This window comes from Crocodylus porosus, unplaced genomic scaffold, assembly GCF_001723895.1.
Source record: "Crocodylus porosus isolate Cpor-Errol unplaced genomic scaffold, CroPor_comp1, whole genome shotgun sequence".
NCBI classification, from domain to species: Eukaryota; Metazoa; Chordata; order Crocodylia; family Crocodylidae; genus Crocodylus; species Crocodylus porosus.
This window is the reverse complement of record NW_017728906.1, coordinates 60,549,472-60,575,324: the sequence shown is the minus strand read 5'-3', so window position 1 is coordinate 60,575,324 and position 25,853 is coordinate 60,549,472. Positions and strand designations below refer to the sequence as shown.

At 42.0% G+C, this 25,853-nt stretch overlaps 1 protein-coding gene across 3 annotated transcripts in view; it reads left to right on the top strand.

Annotated features, from left to right (window-relative positions):
- Positions 1 to 25,853, top strand: part of CNKSR2 (connector enhancer of kinase suppressor of Ras 2) — a 353,085-nt gene that overhangs the window by 162,223 nt on the left and 165,009 nt on the right. For all 3 annotated transcript variants that reach the window (XM_019529183.1, XM_019529184.1, XM_019529182.1), the window contains exons 7-8: positions 128 to 187; positions 4,493 to 4,561. In XM_019529183.1, coding sequence (XP_019384728.1) covers positions 128 to 187; positions 4,493 to 4,561 — 129 coding nt within the window. The remainder of the gene's footprint in view (positions 1 to 127; positions 188 to 4,492; positions 4,562 to 25,853) is intronic.

The window sequence follows — 25,853 nt, the reverse complement described above, 5'->3', positions numbered from 1 at the left end:
GGCATGTATAAATTTTTTGAGTTCTAAATTAATAGGACTTTCATTTTAAGATATACAGATGATGTTTTGGATGGAAATAGTTTGTGAAACACTTTACAAATTCTTTCCCATGATGTCTTTTTCTTAGGGTATGTACATTAAATCAACATATGATGGTCTCCATGTAATTACTGGAACAACAGAAAATGTAAGTATTGTTAATGCTGTGTGTTCAGGCCTGGACGCTTATATTTGACCCTGCATTTGGTTTATGCTTTCCCTCTGCTACAGGCAGTACTTTGCTTGTAAAAAGGTACTGGTTGGCTGTGAAGGTTCCCTAGCATGTCATAGGCCAAAAAGATTGCTTTTTTATTAATCTCAGAATTGGAAGTTGTTGGTCTTAGATGTGATCAGGAGTTTTAGTTCATTTTTGTGAAGCAATTAAAATGCTTGATCATGTTAGAAGAGAGCTCTCTTGTTGAGGTTCTTGTGTACTGCGGATAAAAGATAAATGTTTTTAATATATTTTGACTGATGCTGGAGCTTGCTGTGGCAAAAAAATAGATTTTTTGTATTACATCTGTCAAGCTTTATTTCGTAATAGAAGTAAGTGCATGGGAATTAAGGGCATTCTTTAAAGTCGATGTATTACCATTTATTTCTTTATTGGCTTCTGCGTAACGTCTGTAGTAAGATGCACTTAATGTGATATGCACTTACCAATGGCAAAGAGAACTATAAGCAACACACAGTAGCATGTTTTTCAGCTGCCTTTTAAATATTCTTTCTCCTTTTTCTTCTAGTCCCTTTTGTACAGAATTAGCTATTCAATAGGGAGATGGCAAGTAGATATTTTGGGGGAACTTTGGTGATTAACCTTGAATAGCTAGGGATCAGGCACTGATGCAGGACTGAGCAACTTTCATAGCAGTTTGAGTTCCTGTAGAAAACTCTAAGGACCTGATGCCAACCCTCCCCGCAAAAACAAAAAAACAAACAAGCAACCCTACAGGAAATGCCTCCTCTCCTCTGCGACTACATCATTTTTTGATAAGTATATGCAGTTGCGTATATTTAAGACTGTTGCACTGCTTTTTGCATGGGAGCTCTAGCAATATTTCTTGTTGAATAAGAATGTGTATAGGGCTTCTCAGCTTATGCTTTCACAAGTCCTTAGAAACTCTAGTAAATATATTTTTCACGCTTCAGGTAGAATGTTAAAGTGCTGTATCCTAGCATATGTCTATTGTAGGACCTCTATGAATACTCTCCTTCCTGAATGAGAAAAAACATAAGCCATCCGAAGGACTGCAGCTTCACAAACACAGTTGTTTTTTTTCCAAGTCAGCCCACCCCATGAAAACACAGGAAAAATGAGACACCAGTTCTGAAAGTTGAATTTCTCTTATTAGTAAACACATGCTTAAAAAAATGTGAACTTCTCATTCTGAGAATTCCTACGATGTTTCATTTCCACAGAATTGAAGTTTGAGAGAGAGAGAATTTAATCTGTTAATGCAGATTCTCTTGAGGTCCTAAGATTTTGCTCCAACCTTCTTTGTGGGACATCAGTACAATTCTAAACTAACCCTAGAGAACCTTCAGCCTACTGACAGGGAAGGGACCCAGAGTTATTTCTGGTTAATGAAATCCGTAGATGTTAACTTCTCTTAAGGGAGAGGTGTCGACTTCTGTCAAGTGAACCTTTCTTACTGTGGAAAAGGCTGGAGTAATAGTCATGGGCTAGGAACCATCTACAGAACAGGACTGGTGCCTGTTAGCATGTTATCCTTTTCCCATGACACGTTTACATGCTGGGGTGCTACTGGATTCCTAGGGCCATGTGAGAGCCCATGACCCTTTCCAGATGCATTTGACTAATAGTTTTGGTCTTTTCTTTCTGATATAGATCACTCCACAGCATTGTAACCTCTAAACTGTATTTATGCATTACTCTAGAAGACCACTAAGAACCCCTTGACTGTGCAAAATACAGTGACTAACATAATCAGCTGTTCTAGCCTTGTGGGGTGTATATTACATTTTATTATCCTTCAAGTTTTGCTAGTCTTCTTGGTACAGATGGTAACATTAGTTTTCCAACAGTTCAGCCCTTTGTGATTTGGTCATAGAGACCACCTCTCCAAGTATTCTAACCTTACCATTCAGATCAGCTGGGCTACTCCTGCTCTGACTCCCTAGATTTCAACTCTTTAAGAGAATGGCTGGTTCTCCATGTAAGGGATCTTTTCCCTTAAATTGTGCTTTCCATGGTAGTCTTACAGAGCACAAATGTGTTGACCTTCCTAGTTCAAGTTTATTTCTCTGACCTTTGCTGGAAAGTGTCAATTACGTAGGATTAATTTGGGAGGATCATACCAGCTTGAATTATATACATTTTTTTTTTGTAAATTATCCCGATAAGACATCTTGTGGGGACCTTTTTATAATTTACAAAGTAAATAGTTAAACCAAATATGACACTTACATGATTTGATTAAGTAGTTAACAGGAAATCTGATTAACAGGTATAAGTTTCTGCAAATGAATTATCTTGACCAAAAATTATATTTTAAAATCTTATCATGATACACTTTTCAGGTTAGAGAATCCATATCAAATGCTTCAAAACTGGGTTGTTTATGTATGTACTGTAACAATCACCTATGTACAGCTATGGAAACAAGTTATTAAAAAAATTACTTTAAATAATCTCTACTTTCACTAAACTGAAAAGTCATCAGTACAGCTGTATGTAGTAATTCCTACTTGGAAAAAAACTCAGCTAAGCACAAGATCTACAACCTCCTAATAAGAATGCTACAATACTTGAAACTTCTGTAATGAAGAATATTTACATAATTTTATACTATTCATTTTTGGTCTTCTATTTAGATTTTTTTCAACCTCAAGATTTCCAGAACATATTTCAGACTTGGTGAACTAATATGTGTGCTAATACCTATATCAATATACATATGTAACAACACACAAAGAAAAGCTTTTAGAGAGCTTTTTTGACAGCATGCAAGCAGTGGAGGCATTTTGTATTGTCGCAGTCTCTCATTGACTTCAAAGGATGTTCATGCAAGGATCTACTTGGTTCAAGTATAAGTATGATTGATCACAACTGAGATGATGTATGGTAACATTGTGCAGCAAGACCATAGAACCGTTTAGGGAAGAAACTGAATAATTACCATCAAGTACTTATTACATCAAGTACATCAAGAAGATTATTACATTCAAAGTTTATCCAAATGACCAGACCTATTGTCTGATATTGAAATAATACAGTAAATTATCATGTGCTGATGTAATGCAAAGTGGCACCTTCACCTGCTCAACATTATGTGAGAAATTCTGAGTACCATTTCATATAGGCCACCCACTGAATCAGGAATACCACTTTGTACAACACCTACATTTTTCTTGTGAATCTTCTTTCCAAATGCTGTTTCATTTAAATAATGAGATCTGCAGAATTATAGCACAGCACAACAGCAAAACTGCTGAACATACACATTTTGACAGACAGACAATATGATACTCAGTTATTTTGAAGAAGTCAAATTCCAGAGTTTGAGAATATTCTCTCTAGATTATAATAATCTCAGCAGAGCCAGAAAGCAATGTATGTCAATGTTATTGGTTCCATCCCTTTGTTACTAAAATCTTAGCAACTTCTTTGAGTTCCTGAGAAATACACCTCTGGCTTTTTCATACTGTGGTCTTGATCCTGCTTTTGATAGCAAGCAGGTATACTGGTGCACTTATGCAAAGCCCCAGTGAAATATTGCAATTATTACAAGCAGAATTAGGAGAAAATTTTGTAAAGATTTTAAAATGAGGGTGTAATTTAAAGGAGCAAAAGTACCTCTACTAACTCATCTTTAAAGGCATGGACTTTTGTAATATGCTGGGTCTTGTAATTGCTTCTCTTACCCTAAGTAATTGAAATATAAATTAACAACTTAACTCTGTGTTCTTACTTTGGCTCTTATTGTATATGCAAGCACACTTTCAAATATACTGATTTGCTAAAGTTCACTTGAAATATTTGTTTAAAGAATTTGATTAGAATAAAAGGCACTCTGTTAAATGTTTTTATGAAGCAATTGCCCATTTGAGTTCCTGACAGCTGACCTTTTGCAAAAGATTCACTGCTAAGGTATTCAAGTGTTAGGCAGGTAAAACAAATTTATCAGTTACTAGAATTTAAAACTGATTAAACTTTTATAACTTCCTTAGAAACTGATTAAACTTTTATAACATAAGTATTCATACCTTTTTCCATTTGACTGTCTTATTTGCAGTAATATAGATTATTTTCTGAAACAACAATGAATGCCGTTATTAAATATTTTATTGATTGATTGATTGATTGATTGATTGATTTTTAAGTAACTATAGAATGAACCTGATGTGCATAGCTTAACAATCACACTACTAAAAGAGAGATGATGACCAGTAAGGACTGTATTCTTTATCATCTCTTTTATTTTAAATTCAGTCACCTGCAGATCGGTGCAAGAAAATCCATGCTGGAGATGAAGTGATTCAAGTTAACCACCAAACTGTGGTATGTATTATTATGTTCTCTGTAAATTGGAGATAGAGGTGCACTGGCACATCAGCATGTATGCACAAGCAATGTCTAGAATGTTTTCTATTTTGGTAAACTTATTTTAAATATAAGTTGAATTTTCCCCTGAAAGCACTTAGTTTGTAACACATTCACAGAGACTTTGAGATAGAAAATGTACGATACTGGTGCTGAAGCATGATCAGCTGAATATCTTAAGAGGTATTGTTGAACTAGTTTAGGTAGCTGATGTTTAGAATAAACTAGTGCATTTTCAAGTTGACTAGGCTCTATCAATAGCAATAGCCTTGTTTTCAACGGTAGAGGCTTTGAATACAAGACTCAGATAACTGAGGTATTATTCTAGTTCAGGGTAAAGATCACTATTACTTGCTAGGGACCAGAAAACTTTAATTTTAAAATTAAATGAAAAGTGTTCAATGTATTTTTTTTTCTAAAATTTAATTTAAATTTAATTTAAGAATAACAGTATATTCTAATATGCTGACTTAAAGTGAATGTTGTATGTCCTGGCATATAACATTTTTTCAAAACTGGGTAAGTAAGTAAAAGCAAACTGTTACATGTGCTGGACAATGAGAAATAAGTCCGTTGGCATTGTTGCTACTTCAGAGTTTCATGTTAGCTTCTGGTGACCTTAGTTAGGACTGTTAACTACCACAATTAAAAGAATATATTTTGTATAGGGAAGTTTAATAACAAAAGGAATATAATTCTAATTTTAAAAGGAATAATTTGTTTTCCCTGGTGTAGGTTATTTGCTTTTCATTAAGAAAAGTGAAAATCAATATATTTTCTTAATTAAAAACTATTCTTGCAAGCAATTTAACTGACAAAAATGTTCCCAGATTCTGTTATTAATACAGCAAGCATTTGTTAAAAATATGTTTCTTTGTTCCCTGTAGGGCTCCATTTGCAGCTTTGGGCCTAATGAAATTGTACATCATGTCCCTTCCCCTGTACAAATTTTTTATTATACTTCATTATGCCCTCCAGCAACATTTTATATCAAATATAATGTACCTGAATGAAACTTAAGTGATGAGATGCTGTCTTTGCACTAGAGAATTTAAAAGGATACACTGAATCGGAACAGCATGAGCTGTAGTTTTTTCCTTGTTGTTTTTGATTTGTGGCATAACAGTTTTCATTGGTGCTATTGTTTTAAAATGCATGAAGTGATCCAGTGAAATGCCTCTAAACGCACAAACTTTGTGATGGTTTTTCTTGATTCTTTCAAAGTAGCAAAATAATTTCAATTTTTAAAACCTTTTCACATCAAACAAAGAGCATTAAAGGCCAGAGAAATGCCTTAAGTCTGTAGATTAGAATGAGTGATCTTACTAATAAGTTTAGCTGGGGTTGTATAGCAAAATTGCCTAGCTGATTCCGATATTTCAGCCCTCTAAATAGTGTCACATCTGCACTGATAAGATCAGATTTTTTCTTATAACAGTAATAATAAGCAGGTAATAGAACAGGTCTTGGCGTGGTCTTTTGTTACCTAGGAATCACATTTGAAATTTAAATTCAGTTGTAAAATAAGCCACATCCTCAGTTCCTTAAAAATGTTAATGTTTAGGCTTATAGAAAATAAAGTCCATTGTAGAACTAAGTATAAGGGAATTGTGGAACCAATAACCAATTACCATTTTACTTCATATCCTGTAATGTAGGTAGCCTGTGCTCTCTGTGATAGAATATCTGTGTCAGTGGGAGTCAACCTTTGTGACAGGTGTGAGACAAATTAGCTCCATACCCTTCCTGACTAAGTAGAAGTGGTCAAAAAAGCTCGAGGCTGAATCGATCCAATCTTTGCAGGTTTTTTTTAAACTGCATAGATTTCAATAAGCAAGTGAACTGACATTCACTTATCAAACAGGAAAAGGAGCCAGACTCCTGCAGTGGCCCATACAAATAGCCAGGGGCATGCCTGAGCAAGCCTTCCAGCCTGCTGGCCACTGCAGAGAACTGGAGCCCTCTGATTTCCCAAGCTGTGCCTCCTCCTCAGCTTCCCTGTGGACTGAGCAAGGGGTGTCAGGTGGGAAAACCCACCCCTCCCACCTGGCACCAGACCTCTAGTTGGAGGCAGCCTGGAGGTGGGGAGAAGAAGCTGGAACTGGGGGCTTTACTCTGCCCCACCCCCTCCAGCTGGGAGCATGGCTGGAATCTCCTAACCACTCCCACTTCTCAACCTCCCTGCTGGCTGAGGGAAGCCTGCACCTGGGCTTGGCTTCACCCCCAGAGCCAGGAACCACACCCCTTTGTCAGCTTCTGGGCTGGCTGAGAGCAGGAGGAGAGGCAGAAGTTGCTACTGGAGCTTTGCTGTGGTCCCCAGAGCCAGGAGCCACACCCCTTCTCAGCCTCCAGGCAACCTGAAGGGAGAGAGATACCTGCAGCAGGGCCTTGGCTTCACCCCCCCTTCCCTGAGCTGGGAGCCACATCCCCCTCTCAGCTACCCTAGAGGCTGAGAAGGAGACATGGATAGGGGACTCCAGTCCTGCTCCCAACTCTGGGGGATGGAGCCAAGCTCTATCTCCTTCCAGCCAGCTGCTGGGTTTAGAAGGGGGCATGGCTCCTGGCTCCCAGCTCTGTGTATAGGCATCTCCTTCCCCTGCCTCTCCCCTCCCCACAGCCAGGCTGGAGGCTAAGAAAGGGTCTTGGGTCCCAGCTCTAGGGGCAGAGTCAAGCCCCAGTGCAGGCTTTCCCTCACCTGCTGCCCTCAGCTAGCCTGGAGGCTGAGAACAGGGCATGGCTCCTAGCTGCAGGCTCTGGGAGCAGAGCCAAGCCTGGATGCAGGGTTTTATCTTCCTCCCAGCCAGCCTAGAGAATGAGAAGGGAATGTGGCTCCCAGCTCTGGGGTACAAAGTTAAGCCCCCACTGCAGACTCCCTTCCCTCCCCAGGCCTGGCTGGGGGTTGGGTTTCCTCCTTTCCCTTTCCCCACTTCTGGCAGCACCCAGCTGGGGGTCTGGTGCTGGGCTGCCTCCTACTCAGCCACCTGAAGGAGTGATATAGTGCTCTGTCTAGGGAGCAGAGGGTGGAGCAGACACTGCTAGCTGAAATGGATAGCCCAGCCCAGGGCTGCAAATCTTTATGAGATGGTGGGGGACTGTGAGTTAACTTGAACCGAGAGGAGATCTGAGACAGAAGTTCTATAAACCAGTTTGACCTAAATCATTTAGGATACTACCTCCAATCAGGCTGAACTTAAACCAGTTTCAGCCATTTTGAAAGCAGTTTAAGTACACTGAACTTCTGTTCTGTTACAGGTTTAAACCAGTTTCTGATCACTTATATAGGTTTATGTGTAACATCTGTCCCTAGCTCCTCAGAACAAGTCTTATCCCCTTCCCCTGCCTAATCTCTGCCTAATTCTCTGCTTTTTACCCTATGTGCCATTATCTACTGTACAACCTTTCCCCTCTTCAATCAGGTACATGCCAGACAGGTTGCCCATGTCACTTGTGGCACATGCTGCAAGTTGGCCACCCTAGCCTAATAACACTTTGCAATAGCGTGCTGAGCAAAAACCATGCTAATATGCTACTGTGCAGTAGGCTATTGCACAACAAGCAATACTGAATACCCATGTGCTAACATTACTACACAGTAGTGTGAGTTACTGCACATTGATTTAACCGAGTACTAAACATAATGTGCAATAACTGTGATGCATTAATAAAAATGCACCCATTGTCTAGTTTGATACAAAACTAAGATTTTGTTGCTTCAACAATATGAAGCAAAACAGTTGTCATTTTTGCTTCATACCCAGGGGTCTGCCCAAATTGAGGAGATGGGTGGAGAATTTTACTGGCAGATTGCGGAGCTGGATGCCATTTTCACAGGCTTATCATGGCAGGGGTCACGATAAGCCCCTGCCTGTGATTAGCCAAGGAGCCGCAGGGGCCCTGATCCCCCACTGATTAGTTGAGAGGGGCTGTTAGTCATGTGGCCCTACCCCTTGCCACTGATTGGCTAAGAGGGCTGGCTGTCTGTCATGTGGCCCTGTCCCTCACTGCTGTTTGGTGGAGAGGAGTAGAGCCACATGACAGGCAGCCCTCAGCCAATCAGCAGCATGGTTGTGGGGGCAGCAACTACTTTGCCTGCTCTCCTTTGTGCCAGAAGCCCGTCTGCCCCCTTTCCCTCTGTTAGGCTGCATGGTCAGTAGGGCTATGCGAAATTTCACCAAGTGTTTTGTTTCAAAGCTGTTTCAGCTTGTTCTGAGCTCGAAACAGCAAAATCAAAACAAAACAAAAGGTTTCAAAACAGCTTTGGAACTAAATGAAGGCACTCAAAACATTTTGAAACGTTTCAAAACAGCTCGGTGGTGGGAGGCAGGGGAGAGCCAAGGCTGTGCTTCGAGTGGCTCTGCAGCCCCATGGAGCTCAGCCCAGTGGTGGGAGGCAGCGTGTAGGCCTGGCTCTCCCCACCTCTTGCCACCATGCTGAGTTCCATAGGGCTGGCAGAGCTGGTTGGAGCGCAGCCCTGGCTCTGTCTGCTTCCTGCTACCTGGCTGCGCTCTGAGTGGCTCCACAGCCCCATTGAGCTCAGCCCAGCAGTGGGAGGCCAAGTGCAACCCTGACTCTCCCCGCCTGCTGCTGCTGGGCTGCCCTTTGCCTCCCACCGCTGGGCTAAGCTTCATGGGGCTGCAGAGTGGCTTGGAGTGCAGCCTTTGCTCTCCCCTGCCTCCCAGCACTGGGCCAGATGACAGGAGGCTGCTGCTGCTGCCTGGGGCCAGCAGCAGCATCAGTCTTCCCTGGTGCTGGGTGCGGGCTGTGCCTGGCACCAGTCCCAGGCGGCAGCCTCCTGTCATTTGGCGCAGATCTGGGGGCTTGCACCCCCGGGAGGAGTCTAGCACAGCCCTGCAACCATCCCCGGGGGTGCGGGCCCCCAGATCTGCGCGCTGGATAACAGGAGGCTGCCGTTGCTGGCAAGTGTCACAAATTTTGCTTTTTGCAGTTTGAGGTGCAGTTTCTGAGAAACCTCTGCACCTATCTCTCTGATACTTAGCAGGCTTCATGCCTTCAGAAGGTGCTACTATCTCTGTAATTTTCTTCCAAATCAGGCAAGAAATGACAAAGTTTTAGGCATATTCCTGATTTCCTCATTATAGCCTATGGGCGAAGCAGTGAAACGGTTTTGCGGAAACAAAATGGGACAGCGCTTTGAAATGAAATGATGAAACGAAACACAGTCCCTTTGAAACAGCAAAATGGACATCAAAATGAAACGGTGGTGTTTCACACAGCCCGAATAGTCAGGCTGCACCGGCTAGGAGGAGTGCTGCCTCTCATTGGGGAGCTAGCAATTCATTTTCAGTAAGCATTTTTTTCCCTGCAGCTTTTGCAGACATTGCCTGATTTCACTAAATCTGCAAAATCATGATTTGAATAGGTCCCTATTCATACCCAAATAGCTTCTTCCTGTTTAAAACATTTTAAAATGAGTAATACTTTCCTGGCTGGCAACTATGCATTTTTGCTGCAAAGGAAAATCATTTTATGGAGAAGACTGGACCAGTCACCTGGTTAGCTTAGTGGTGTGTATGTGTGTGTGGGGGGGGCGGTTATTGTATTTTGCCTCATATTCATTTTGAGGAGCAGCTATTTACAACATGAGAAGCATGCTTCATCCTCACTGTAGTACCCTGAACTCTGGTTCACTATCAGTAGATTCTGTTTTTGTGGTGTTATATATATGATGTTACAGCTCCCCACTTATAGTCAGAGTCTGTCTTGCTTGTTACTGAGGAAAGAACATTTCCTGCCCTGAAGAGCTGCGCCATCAACTCTAAGGAGTCATTTTTCTTTGGGGGAAAAATATAAATAAATAAAGAATAAAAAATCCAGCTCACTTCCTCTCATGTTGGATGCTTAGAATTCTGATGATGGTACATACCGAATTTCTTTAATTTGCTATGTGCATCTATTTGTTCTCACTTTTTATACTGATGGGAAGTTGGGACTGTATTCTGTTTTTCAGATTTCTCTGGAAACCAGCTCTGACCCATCCATTTATCAGTCCTATGAGCTTGTTGCACCCGTCTTGAAAATGTAACAAGTGTTAGTACAGGATCTTCATAAAGTCCTTGTGCACTTTTAAACTTTAATAATGTAGGTCGTAGGTATGACAGAAACAATCTGTAAACAGCATTTAAAAGTGAATTTATTAAAGTTTTAGGGCAACTAGAGTACACAATGCTAGACTTCATAAGTAATAACAAATGTATTCTTAAGTAAGATGGAGCTCCATGCCACTATGCTCTGAATGTACGATGGTTCCTAAACGACATTTTCCCAGAGAAGTGGATAGGCCGAGGTGGACCAGTTGCTTGGCCACCTTATTCACCTGACCTGTCACTGTTGGACTTCTTTTTATGGGGATATGTTAAAAGTGTAGTTTACTTGTCAAAACCATGTTCTTTGGTGGAACTTAGGTCTAGGTTCCCCAGTACAATTAGTGCAGTAACTCAAAAGCAACTTGGAAACATTTTCAAGGAGTTGGAAGATTGGATTGAGCACTGTATCATGATGGGTGGTGGTGATGTTGAAATCTAGCACTGTGTACTCTAGTTGTCCTAAAACTTTAATAAATTTGCTTTTAAATGCCATTTACAGATTGTTTCTATCATACCTATAACCTAAGTTATTAAAGTTTGAATGTGCACAAGGACTTTATGAAGACCCTGTATAACTCTGTAAAGATTTAGCAATAAAACTATAGACAAGTATTATTAGCCCATACTTAGCATCAGTTTGATATCATAGATTGGGAAGCCTAAGCCCAGCATTATTTAAAGATCCAGCTTAGCTTTGGCATAAATTTAAATATTAATCAAAATATCCAAGAATAATTTTTACTGCTGCTTTTAAAAATCAAGTTAATATTAGGTTATCAATTCTAATTGTCCTGTTTCAGTAGAGGGATGAATGTATATTTGGGAAAGGACAGAGAATATATAACTCAACATAAATGGCTAAGTTTTTACACAATCAGTATTTTTGATATTGAGAGAGCGTCTTCTTTGGAAATGATCACTGATTTTAAAGTAAACAGTATGACAAAGTAGCAAAGCAAGATAAATGACTGATCCATGGTTATTTTCATGATGCATGTTCCAGTCAATAAGTTCTATCACTGGATGTAAACTATTCTTCATTTTTTGAAACATCCACTAAATGCAAGTGCTGGTGCTTTATCCATATGTTAATTTAAGCTGGCAGTAATCAAAGCAGGTCATGATTTTTTTTAGGCTATGTTGCTATGAAACATGCATAATAAGTTGCTTCCTAGTTTTTGCTGGCATGGTCACTGGAGTTCAAATATTATTACATTAAAATAAATTTTAAAGAAGCTTAGAAAATATGGAAATATGACATTTAATAAAATTTCCTTTTTAAATTGCAGTTTACAAAGGGATCTAAGCAGATGCATGACAAATAGATCCAAGGAGGTGATACTTCCCCCCTATGTGGCATTGGTCAGATCTCAGTTGGAGTACTGCGCCCAGTTTTGGGCGCCATACTTCAAGAAGGATGTTGATAGACTTGAGAGGGTCTAGAGGAGGGCCACTTGTATGGTTCGGGGCTTACAGGACAAGTCCTACGAGGACAGACTGAGGGACCTGGAGCTCTTCAGCCTCCACAAGGGAAGGCTGAGAGGTGATCTTATGGCTGCCTACAAATTCATTAGGGGGCACAGCAAGGAATTGGAGCTACCCTGTTCACCAGGGTGCCTCTTGGAGTAACAAGGAACAATGGTCACAAACTGACAGAGAGTAGACTTAGGCTGGATATCAGGAAAAACTTCTTCACAGTAAGGGTGGCCAAAATTTGGAATGGGCTTCCAAGGGAGGTGGTGCTATCCCCTACCTTGGGGATCTTTAAGAGAAGGCTGGATAGGCATCTGGCTGAGGTCATCTGACCCCAGCACTCTTTCCTGTCCAGGTAAGGGGGTCGGACTCGATGATCTGTTGAGGTCCCGTCAGACCCTAGCACCTATGAATCTAACAGTTTTCCAACAGTGCAGCATATTCCGTTTGTGTTGCAGACTTTGTTTTGAAAATGATTCTTAGAGTGAAATGATTAGCTTTCCCAATGAAATTCAGAAGGATTTGGACACTATATTCCTTAGGCTTGTACAAGGATATATTCCTTGCTGGGGTCACTTGATCCCAGCTGACTTCCCGCCTATGACCGGGAGGGGGGCTGGACCTGATGATCTCTCGAGGTCCCTTCCAGCCCCTAATGTCTATGAAATCTGTGAACTATTAAAACAACAGCAACACAACATCACCTAAGCAATGGAGAATGTGTGTAATGTACACGTACTTGACTTCTTTCATACACATTATTCATGAATGTATCTTATATGAATACAACCTTCCTTTAATCAACCAGAGTTATAAAAGTCGCATCGTTGTTACCACTTAGGTGAGTGATTTTCTTTGAAATTTTGAATTTTGTCTGTGTTAAAACTATGTTGTAGGGTTGCAAAAGAGAAATCAGTGAAATATGTACACTAATAGCCCTGAATAGTTGAATAGCTGATGGTTTTTTATAATAATTTCCTGTGAATTGTTAGTAGTTTCTATAATTTGGAAGCGTCTTTGACATGTAGTTCAATTCACGTGCAATGCAAAAATCTGTATTTTATGTTTCATTAATAACCACAAGTCATCAGAAAATGTCTGCAACAGACCATTACAACTGGATATCAGAAAGAATCTGCAACTCTAAATAAAGTAGTAGATTTCCTCATTTGGTATCTGATGCTCTGCATGTGTGTATTTCATATAACTGCAGCTGAAATTCAAACATGGAACCACACAGATAATCATATCTAGTTTTGACATAGTAAATTAGTTATGCAACTTTTAGTTCTGTTGGCCAAGCTAATGGGAGTTTGGCTTTGAAAGTTTCTTCATATCTTTTTACAGAAATCTTTCTAATTCTTACTCATATATCCATCATGGTTTAGAAGACTTTGATCCAAGTGTATATTATCCTCATTTTTTCTTTCATTTAAAATTAATGTTTAGTGTTTTTTAGCATCAGAGATAAAGTACTATATTTCTTATTCTTGCCCAGCTAATCCTTCATAACTTTAAAGAAGGGTGTTATTTGCTTAAATTCAGTGCCCATTGCTTCCCCCTTTACTTGAACAGCAGTACTGCATTAAGCAGTAGCTCAGAAATGTTTGGAGGAATCTCTTCTGAGACTTCAGTGTAATCTGTATGATACAGAACCTTTCTTAGAAGGTCACAGTACATTTGAGCATTGGGAATAAAGCCACACACTTAATCTGAAATGAAGAAATTTCAATTAATTTTTATTCTTCTGGATAAAGATTAAAGTAATATTACGCATAATTGCTTTGTAAAAATATTTAAGGCTAGAAATACCATATTTCAAGTATGAACAGAAAAGAATCCTTCCTGTTGAGAAGATAATAAACACCTGACAGTAATTAATGCTACTACACAGGGTGTAATAGAATTCATTTTTATATTCCCCTATACCTTTTCAATTACTGAGGTTAGTTTTTTGAGAAAAAATAATGGATCTATATTTTAAGCTGCAGAGTTCCCTTTCCAGGTGTACTCACTACAATTGTTGATCCAGCCTGCTGGATTATTCTTGCATGCCTGTAGCACTTTTCTCATTTGTTTATAACAATATGTGTTGTATGAGCTGAAAGAGCACCATTAGCTATTTAGTTTTAAGAGCTTCATTTTATTTATTTGGTCTACTGTATCAGTAGCAAAACAGCTCTGAAATTTTCTTTTTCAATTCCTCCCCAAGAAAGCATGAGTTTCTTTTAGTTTTTCTCTAAAGACATGTGGTGCACACCTAAGCTTGGTTTTCCTGAATGCAAATGTTTAAGCTCTGCACCTTACAGGCGTGGCCATGAGGGAAATAAAAACTATAAAGAACTTAGTTCCCCAGATGGGCTATTGCGGGAGTGTCTGCTCAAGAGTTCTCAACAGGAAGACTGTACCTCTGTCAGCTATTAATAAACTGTGTGAAAGAGAGGTTTTCTCAGAAGCTACTAGTATCATTTGAACTTTGGGAACAAAGCCACTCACTTAATCTGAAATGGTTGCAATTAAAAGCCAATTTGGCCAAAATATCCTTGATTTCAGAGAAGTAAAAACATGTTTAATTAGCATCTACTTCTTTATTTAAAAGTAAATTTTCTAGTCTTTTCTCCTCCTGAAAATAGCCTTGAACTCACTAAATGATACAGTTATCACTGAAGTTCAATTATATGGGCTCTGCTTTGCCACACGTTTTTAGGAAAGATGATTCAGGTTAATATACCAAGCTGTTCTGAAAATCTATGGCTGTGGACAGAATTGGCTTGATCTTAAGAAAACCTCTTGTTGTAGCAAGGAAGTTTTCAAGATTGTTCAAAAATTCTAAACGCTAAACCAGCTTTACTTAATGGAACTGGTTTTGTAATTCACTGCTGAATTATAGTGAAATATAGTGTCTTCAGGCCTTGGTCACCGATTTTCTTGCCCAGAATACTGAAGAACTTCAACTTAGAAGAATTATGTTATAATTTATTTTATTTTTCATATATAGATCCCACCATATCTAAAACATTTAGGGTGGCTTACAATAAACAACCCCCAGATAGGAACACTAATTCTCCCATCCCCACAGCTACCACGTCTCTACTAAAATCCTCAACAAGCAAACCCTCCCACCAATCCCAACCATGCCTTCTAACCACCACTGAAATCCAGTTACAAGAAACTTTTTCCCAATACTTCCCAATCTCTTCCCCATTCCCACTGTCCTTGACTCAACCCCAAGGGAAATAATCCCACCTTCCTTCAATGTCTCCTCCAAGTCTGTATCCTCTCTCCTACAAAGGGGCTGTGGCTATCACCTCTTCCCCCAGCAAACGCAATGAATACTAAATTCCAAAGAACCCTAACAAGAGAGTTAAAAAAGAAGACACTCCATCCTGGCCTCAGTCACTGATGAAGGACAACACCAAAGGGCACCCTTTAGTACTGCCCTTTGGTGGTGCCCTAGGACAGCACTTGTCCAATGAGACCTTGTCTCTGTAGAGCCTACAGGCTGGCTTGGTCTGTCTTGTTTTTTGGGTGGCTGAGTTGGTGCCTGGGTGTGTTGCAAAGCGGTCAAGAATTTGGGATAATTTTATTATTTGTTTCTTAGTAGAAACTGAGTACTTTCATATAACTGTATCCAGAAAGAGGTGTTACTACTTGGCTTACACTCCTGGACTGAGCTGTACTTTTCAAGAACAAAAGATGCTGAGTACACTTGTGACAGCATGGCATTCAGCTGATGTAATTTGAAGAGTGGGGTGGCAATGATGGTCTTATGGAACATAACTGAGGTAGTCTCCTCAAGGATAATGTATTTGATGGAATCTGACCTGTCATATCTAGTAGTAGTAGTAAAACCCATTTGCTTGTCAGAAGCTCTAGAGGTAAATCATTTCTTTTGGAGGGAAGGCTTAATGCTGTGCTATTGTGCAGGGCAGTAGTCTCACACCTGCCTTCAATGTGGCACACTTTTAATAGAGTGATGGGATCTTAGGCCCATCCTGTTCAACCCTTGAGTGTGTATGCTGTACTCTTCACTGAACTTTTGTTTTCATTTTATCCTGAGATGCTTTGGGCGAGGTTAGAAGTGATGTTAGATGCCCAGATACCATTTTAATGAGTGTAAATGCCATTACATACAAGATAAGTGGTATAATGTACTTAAAAGAAACTAGGGAGACTGAGATTGAGCAGTAAGTAGATATGAAAGCTCCAGAATATAGACCAGAAGGAATAGAACAGGGCCTGATCCACCCTGTGGAACACTTGGGTCTGACCTGCAGATGTAGGGCTCCAACAACATTCAGTGGTGGAGGATGTTTTCTGCGGGTGCTCTTCCCATGTTGGTGTGGGAACAAATGTCAGCTGCGAGTGCTTTTCAGGTTCAGCTGGGGAGAAAAGTGGCAGGGTCCTAGTATCCACCTATCTATCTGCCTCTGGCCTGAGGTGGGTCATTCTGACCCACACCCATAAAAAGTTGCTTGCTCCTGCTGTAGGGGACAGGATTATGAGCACTGGCCTCAAACTTCAGTGCTGGACATTTAGGTTCAAAATTAGGAGGAACTTTCTGACTGAGGATGATCAGGCATTGGAACAGGCTACCTAGAGAAGCTATGGCATCTTCTTCCCTGGAAATTTTCAAGAGGAGCTTAGATGGACAGTAGCCTGGGGTGGTTTAGTCAGGGATGATCCTGCCCTGCGCACATGCAGGTGATTTGATGAAGACCCTTCCAGCCCTCTGATGCTATGATTGTCAGTAATATTAATGGAGACACTCTTGTCTCTCATTCAGTATATGAATAGAGCTTAGCATGCATACTATGATTACACTCCTGGAAACTTTCACTTTCAAATAAGATGTAAGACTGAGTCCTGATTGCTTGTAGTCATTCACATGACTTGTCATAAACTTATATTTCCATTTATAGATAATTGTATCCTACATAATATTAGTGGTGATTTACGCATGTAAGTAGGTAATCGTTTTCTGATTATTATAACTGTATGAGTTAGTGTTCCCTTCCCTTTGGGGAAGAATCTTCTGTAGTTCTGTATCAGGGTGAGTCTACAAAGCAGTTACTGAGCAAGCTTGAGTATTGGCATTTAGCTAGAGCAGCAATTCTCTACCTTTTTTTGTATCAGAACCCATTTGTAAACATCAGTGGCCAGTTCTGACCCAATAAATAGTTAAAGAGAAAACACACAAGTATTTTGGCCCCAAAATACTTGCTACACACTGCAAATTAGAGCAATTCAACAGCTGGGAGAGGTGGCAGCAGTTGGGCCATGGCGACAGGATAGAGCTGCAGCCTGAGGTGAGCAGCTGGCAGTGGGAGGAGGTGAGGACAGTGCCCCCCTCCCCTCCTGTTCATTACTTCTCATGCTGATGGTGGCCCGGCTTGCGCAGGGTTCCTGGTGGTGGTATAAATGAGTCTTGCCACCTCTCTCTGCCGTGCCATGCTCGGTCCCACCCACTGGGCCAGAAGCAACTCTTGCCTATGTCAGTCCAGTCAGGGTGCAGCCCTGCTCCCCTGACATGCCATCTATGTCCCTCCTCCCCCCACCATAGATTTACCTGTGGGGATCTGTGGGAGCTGCTCTCCATGCTGCCTGGCTGTTATGTGCATGTGCTCATGCATGTGGCATCCCCTACCCAATTGCCCTCCTCCTGCTCCCCCCATCCCCAAGCAGCCCCTTGCAGGCTGGTACTCTGCCAGCCTGCAAAGGGAAATCCACAGTTTCTCACATTTTTCTCCTTTAAAAAAATTTGGGGGGGCTGAGCATGCTGTGCCTCCCTCCCCCCCGGCAAGAAAGTCTGTGGGAAAAGGGCATACAGGTGACCCAGGAAGCATGTCAAATCCATATCGTTTTATGTTTTTAAGACCTGGTTAGACAGATGGACAAAGTTGATGACCTCTTTCGGTTCTTGCCAGTCCCACATTTCTATAATTCTGTACTAGAGATGTTTAAATGAAAAAATATGGTAGTGGCTTTTTTGTGTATTAGGTCTTTTCCAGTGGTTGCTGCATTATTCCTGTCATTTATATGGACATGTTGTAAATGATGGTGTAGGAAATTGAGAGAAAATAGGAAACTGCAAGAAGTTTTGACACTCCCCTCCCCCCCCACACACATGCCTTCTTGACAGAGATTCCCTCTTTTTTTTTGAGCAGGTTACAGTTGCTGGCTACTGACACTTTTACTATTTCTATTTGCAGGTGATTCAGGTTGTCATAGTGTAGACATTCTCTCAGACTTGAAAAAATGCAAAGGCTGTAGTTAAAATATTTCTTTGACTGAGTTAAATTGTCATGTGTTGATGTGTGCTAGAATTGAATAGGTATGGGATTCTTATTGAAAGAAGATTGGGAGAGAACCAACATTTATTTTAGTTGAATTTAAATCCATAAAATGAATAAATTTGAATTTCAGCTTAAATCTGATTGCACTCCTTTTCTCCTCTCCCCCTATTTTCATAGTGGATTATAACTCTGGCCTTGCATTCTGGCTTCTTATCAAGAAAGGGACAAGATTTCTGTTCTTTATATTATCCCTTTCTTAGGAATCACTGAAAATAAAATATAATATTTGAAAATATTTGTAAGATAAAGAAAGAAGCAAGTCTAAATGATTACTGTATCACTACAAATATTATTATTTATTACAGATCTAATATTGTCCCTGTGCATAGCCTATAGAGATGAGCCCTCTATATTGCAATTCACGATTTTTCAGCTGCTTGGTGCTTTGAATATACCAGTCATACAGACAGGTATTGCATAAATTAATCATAAATTCTATTACTCCAGTCCTCATCTACAGTCTGTTATTGCATTACTATACTTCTTGAACAGAGTTCTTTAAACATGATAAACTGCATAGTGATTGACTAAAAGGACTCAGATTTGAAACTAGATTAGAATCACTGTAGTAATGTAATCTATGAGGTCAGTTTGAATATGGGTGCCCAAAAAGGTGTGTTATTTGTGTAGATAAGGTTCTTTAGGTAAATGTGATCTTTTATTAGGCCAACTACATAGTTGGAAAAATTATTCTTTGCAAGTTTTTGGGTACAAACATTATTCTTCAGGCACAGGGATAATGTACCTGTGCCTGAAGAAGGGTGTTTACACCCAAAAACTTGCAAAAAACATTTTTTCCAACTATGTAGTTGGTCTAATAAAAGATATCACATTTACCCAAAGAACCTTGTCTGCCTATGTCTTTAGCCCAACACAGCTATAACTAATAAACCTAAAGCATATAATTTGTGTATATATTTAAACAAGTTTTTCATTAGTATGTGTGTATGCATAGGCAGGTCATTTTTGTATATTCACTCTTCTGAAAAAGATGGATAGACAGTTCTGGGAAGAGAAGAAATGAGACAGCCCACTGCTGCACGCTGTAAGCTTAACCCACAAACTAAGCCTGCCTTAATTTGCTTTTCCTTCCTTGGAAATGTGCTTATTTGAACTCCCCTACCTCTTTCTGTATGTTTATCTATATTGTGGGACTAATGAAGGGGATGTGATAGGAGCAGAAAAAAAAAAAACCCAAATACCTACATAATTCTAGCCCTGTACCTGCCTTCCCAAAACAGCCATGTAACTGAGGCATTGCTGTGGAAGTCCACCTTTTTAACGTTTCAGCATATGGCCTATTCAATCTTCCTTTTTCCTTGCTGGCTTAGAAGCATGGAAAAATACTTGCCTCTTCTGTGAGAAATTAAGCAAGTGTTGCATGTTATAAAGTGCCTTCCAAGGGCCGCTTCCTTAGGACCACTGTGGCCTTGCCTGGTTTCCAAGAGTGTCCCTCAAAGTCAGCCTACCCATGGCTCCTAGAGTGAATGGGTGGAGGAAACCCAGGCTCCCCACTTTGGGCTCTTGGTCCTTCATATTCCTTGGTTCTCTGTTGCCTGATTCAAGGAGGTTAGCATCCAGTTCTGCTCCCAGAGAGTACTATACCTGTTATTCAGGATACCCAGTGCAATCTGAAATTTTAAGCAGCAAAGTAGACAGCTCTGCTTTAATAAAGGCTTTTACTGTGGCAAAGGCTACCCAGCCAAAGATTTGCTGCCCCCTCCAAAGGGTTAAGTAGTGTCTCTGTCCCAGTCCAGCCTTCACAACCTAGAGCACTCCCCCAAAATTGCTCTGCTCTTCTCACTCGATCCTTTCCAGGTCCCCACATCTCCAAATCTCCTCTCCTCATCTCTGACTCCAGATTTCCTCTTCAAAGAACTAACAAGCTCTGTTTGCACTTGCACACAGGAAAATGTATTCATCTCTGATTCCATTGGTCTATAAGATGCACCTCTGCCTTTCCCCCCTCTCCATTGTTTTGCACAACAAATTTAGCTTGGCCCCAGTCACCTGGGTGTGGGCCAGCTCATCTTTGTTGATTTGTTAACAAAACTGTTCAAGTCTCTGTGGATGTTAAAGGTCCATCTTATCTTGTCCGATGTGTAGGCAGACTGTTGTTTCACTGCCTCTTTAACCCATCTTTTGCCCCACATAATTTATTCAGTGGAAACAGAGGCAGACAACGTAAACACAGTTTTCACAGACATATTACAGTAAAACCATAGGCTAATGAGCCTTAGCTCCCCCCCAAATGTGGGGAAGCGGTAGGGCCTCAAAGCAGCCTGGCTGAGGGCTTCTAGTGGCTGCAGCAGGGATGGGGAGGGATTGGGGTTGGAGCTAGGGCTAGGAGAGGGGCAGGTGCTGCACAGCTGGCTGGGTATGGGACTGAGCCATGAGCGGCTCATTTGGGGGCACAGCTGCTGCTATGCAACTCAGGAGGCATGGCGGGGGCATGTGCCCCTGGATCTGTGTAGGGCAGGGTAGACTGCTGTTGCGGACTAGGGCTGGGGCTGCACCAGGCTCTTCTGACTTAGGGTGGGGTGGGCACTGACTCTTCTTACTCTGGGCACCCCCAGCGGGGCATGGGACTGAGCTGCTCGCTCCAGGCCCCCCCAGCAGTGTGGGGTTGGGGCTGGGGCCAGTGCAGGGCTGGGGGGCAGTGGATTCACTGGCACAGAGGGCACCAGCAGTGGGCAGGAGCCCTGGGTGCAGGGAAAAGGCCAGCTGCATGCAGCAGGCCCTGACCCCAATCCTGGCCTGGGCTCCATTCCACTCCACTCCCTCCCAATCCCTGCCTGGTCCCAGCCACTCCCACCCCCCTTGGCTCTGTAACAGAGGGCCTCCTCGGGGAGGATCTCTGTGCAGCAGCCCACCTGTTCTTGGGCTAACCACCCGCTTTCTTTCCTGCCACACCTTGATCTTAATAATTAATTAATAGATGTAATTTAAGTGGGAGGCTGCCAATTTTCTGCCCTGCTGCTAGGGGGCTCTATCTGTGGCTCCATTCCTCCGCTACACTGCAGCCCAAGCCTCGCTGATGACTTCCTGATGTTTTCATACATGCCAGTCCCACACAATGGGCCCCAGAATCCTGTTGTAGGACCCCACCTGGGTTCCTCCCTTCAGACAGACTCTGCTGCTGTCATACTGGGCCAGATATCTCACTGCCACCGGTTCCCCTTCGGGTGTGGTCCCCTCACTGGGACCTTTGGCTCAGACTAGCCCCAGCCCACTCCCAAGCCAGTCGGGACTCCAGGCCTCTGGCTCTTGGCCGTACCTCTCGGTGGGCTTCCTTGCCCTTCTGACCCTCCTGGCCCTGGCCCCCGCCTGGGCCAGTCAGGGGAAGCTCAGGAAGGCCTCGATATACGACCATTACTCTTTCCCTGGGGTCCCCCTCTCTGGCTCCTCCGTTATGGATGTGGGGAGATGTGGTACCTCACACCACAACTAGTGCCTCAGGATCTCACAGGGGACTCTCACTCCCCCCCCCCGCCATGCAGCAACTTGTGGTGCTCCTATGGATGTTATATTTGACCCAAACCCTGCCTCCCAACAGTGGAGGACTTACTGGGGTCAGGATTCAGCTCTTGCTCTCTCTGGATAAGCCCCTGTTCTCCCTTCACTGGGCTCCACATCACACTGCTCCCCACACTGGGCTTCTACTGGAGCTTCTCATTGCTGCCCCCTCACACTGGGGCTTCCCACACTGCCTCCTCACACTGGGGCTCAGATGTTATATTTGACCCAAACTCTGCCTCCCAACAATGGAGAACTTACTGGGGTCAGGACTCTGCTTTCTCACCCTCTGCCTGAACCCCCATTCTTCCCTCACTGGAGGCTTCTCATGCTGCCCCCCCCCCCCCCACTGGGGGCTTCTCACTGTCCATCACACCTTCTCTACTCAGGGTCTTAGGGCTTCCCTCCACAGGTGGGCTCAGGTGGCCATAGCCATGCCTGGTTCCAACTCTCCAGCTCCAGGTCTCAAACCCCCGCAGGGCTCAGGTGGCCTCGGCCACACCTGGCCTCCAACTCTCCACTCTCCTCCTCGGGGCTTGCACCCCCACAGCTACCTCCAATGCAATGCAACCCACCCGAAGGTGAGGGCTAGGGGTTACAGTGCCCTGACCCGCCTTTCACCAGGGTGATCACTGGCCTGGCATTTCCTGGGGGCTCCCATGCCACTGGGAGCCCCACCAGGCTACCCACTCCCAGCAGGGTGTAGTTTCAGGTTGTGTCCAGGACCAGGAGCCTTCTTACCATCCCCTACAGCTCTTCCCTTACCTCCAGATGAAACTCAGCAGCCCTTTGGCCAAGCAGTGTTGTTACTTGCCCTCCAGTAGCCAAACTGCCATGTTTATGTAGGCAGCCCTGAACCTAAAATGGCTGCCCTCATTAGGCACCTGGAGGCTGCCAGCTCCAGGGCCTTAAAGTGGCAGGCACACATAGCCATTTCCCCACCCCCAGCCCCTTCCCCCACAGACTTTTCCACTGGGGGAGGGGTGCACAGCACGCTCAGCACCTCCCCCCCCCCAAATTTTTCTTCCTCTGCCTGGGAGTAAAACCCATTGTCTGTTACATTGTACAGCAATATGATTCTCCTCTTAATCCTGCCAAGGGTTGTACTTTAGATTTTGTCCTCCACACATTCTGACATGCAGAAAGATTGTGGGATTTGTGACCTATTCTTGTTTTGCCCCTATTGAATCAGATCTACAGAAGAAAAAGTTTAAAGAGTATCTCTTCATCCTCCCTAGTATGATCATCTTTGTTGTATATTCTAAAGTGATGCCTTTTTGCCTGTCCCTGATTCTACCTGCCAACTAGTGCTTCATTTCACGATTGGGAATAGGCCTTATCAGGTTCTGTTATAACAACCATAGTAATTATTTAGGGTACTGTTGAAAGTAGGAACATCAGCTTTATATCCCTACATTAAGTAAATTTTCCCTAACTGGTCTCTACAAATGGAGATACATCAGTCCTCAGAGATGCCTAAACTTTGTGTTCTATATCACGACCATCTTTTGTGGTTTTGAGCAGACTTATTGGCATTCAGACCCTTTTAAAGTTGTTTTTCTTATTGTGAATAATTTGAGTGAGGTGAACTGACCTCCCATCTCACACGTTCATTTTCTCTGCAGCTTTTTCTAAGTATGGTGTATCATGAATGGCATGTGCCTCTGGCAGCTGGGGGGGCATGGCTGTGCTGGTGGCGGCAGGAGCCCAGCAATGGTAAGCAGGGAGCTCCCGCAGATGCCGCCGGCACTGTTGGCAGTGGTGGAGGAGTGGCAAGCACTGACCACAGGTCAGTGACCACCCACAGGCATCACTGGCAGCAGGGGTGGCAGCCACAGGCAATCAGGGACCACCCACAGATGCCGTCAGAAGAGCTGTCAGTGGGGTGGCAATGTCAGCAACGCCTTTTTTGCAGGGGGTGAACCACCACGCACAGGGAGTGCATGTGCACCCATGTGGATCCCTTCTGCGTCGCCCCTGTGGTATATAGAATACATTCCAAAAAACCTTTTCTTGGGTTTGTGCTGTTTCTGTGTGGACATAAGTTATTCCTATTCCATCTTTCCTTTCTCTTTTGCCCTGGGAGAATCTTTAACTTAAGAAACAAGATGTGATTACTGTCTACTTAAAAGAGAAGTGCATTCTTACAGTTCCTTGCTTCTTTGTTTCCTGTTAAAGTGACCATGATACAATCTGTCTGTAATTCCTATGTTGTTGGATGGAACAAGAGGAGACTGCAACAAAGAGAATTGCTAGCATATAGTTTTCCGTTTTCTACCAATTTTCTTCAGTTTACTGAATACATATATTGTGTGTGTGTGTGCTCATCTAAAAGTGATATCTGCATTATATTCTAATGACGTGGCACCCTCGAATGCCATAAAATCTCTTTAGTAGTGTCATAGGGTGCCATGCAATGTTAGTATTGTTAGGTGTGCAAACATGATTCATAAAAACCTAAAGATTTTAAATGGGAATCTGTACTGTTAAAAACATTTTGACCTGTGATATTCCTGAGTTCTTTGCAATACAAGAATTTCTCTTTTACTCTGTAGTCAAAAAGTAAGTGAAAACATAAAAGGTTTCATTTTTCACAGAGTACTTTAAGTCTAAGAATTTTGAGAACCGCTGCTTTAATGAATCCATTGTTCTCCCAACATTTATTCAAACCCACTGTGCTTTATTAGACAGGAGATGTACATTTGTGTATCTGTACATATACCATACTTGCACATGCACAATTTAAGGCTGTATCTATGGCTTTACTTTGCATGGCTATAAGCAAATATATAATATTTTATAAGCAAATATATTGCTTATATACAAATTATTATAGCAAATATATATGTATCATGTGACACTGCTGCTTATCCTGATATATGTTTGAGTAAATAAAGGTTTAAAAATATATTTATGTATGTCTCCACAAAGAGTTTTATAATTTTTCAGTTTTTCTTTCTGGATAAATGAGAGAAATATCTGAATTTAGTCCAATGTTTAGTAACCAAGCCCTTTTAAAAATAATTCTTACCATTAAAGCCTGGAGAAACCACAAGCTTCAGTTTTTCTAGGTGGACTAAAAAAAGCCCAAAACAAAAATAAATATTTTTTTGTGCATGACATTACATTAGGTAGCAATTCTGCTTGGGTTGTAGATGTTTTGGCTACAAGCTTCTGAAATTTTTCTGGAGCATTTTAAATATAAAATGTGAGCTTTTTTTGTTCTAATAAGAATGCAGTGCCTTAATTTGTGAAATTTTTGCTTCCAAATAATTATTGATTCAGTGTTTTTTGTATTTCATTTTACATTGTTTAAGATTAGATCACACACAGGTATGCTTTTGATTAGTCTGTAGTTATCCTCAGAATCACAGACTTATTTTACATGCAATTTTAAAGAAAGATATAAGTTTTTGTGTGGCTAGCCAGTAGATTGGGCATCATTCAGAAGTGTTTACTTTAAATTAGACGCATGCATAATTCATTACCTTCTTTCTTTGTAGTTTAGGAAGTAATAGAAGGAAAAACGAGTGAGTTGGTAGATCTGATAAATTTTGCAAAAAGGTATCTTAAAGCTGTGAACAAAGCAAGTCAATCTTTTTACCGCTGGGGCAGAGGGAATTAATTTAGGGGAATTCTTCAGCTTATCTTCGTTTGTTGAAGCGATATATAGGCTGACGGTAAGGACGTTTGGGACACTCCCTCTGCCCTTCCTCCCCGACAGTCCCAAGTCAGCATTGCTGCTGCAGAGGTGGGAGTAGGGTAGAGTGGTGTGCCAGGCAGGCAGGTGGGCAGCAGTGT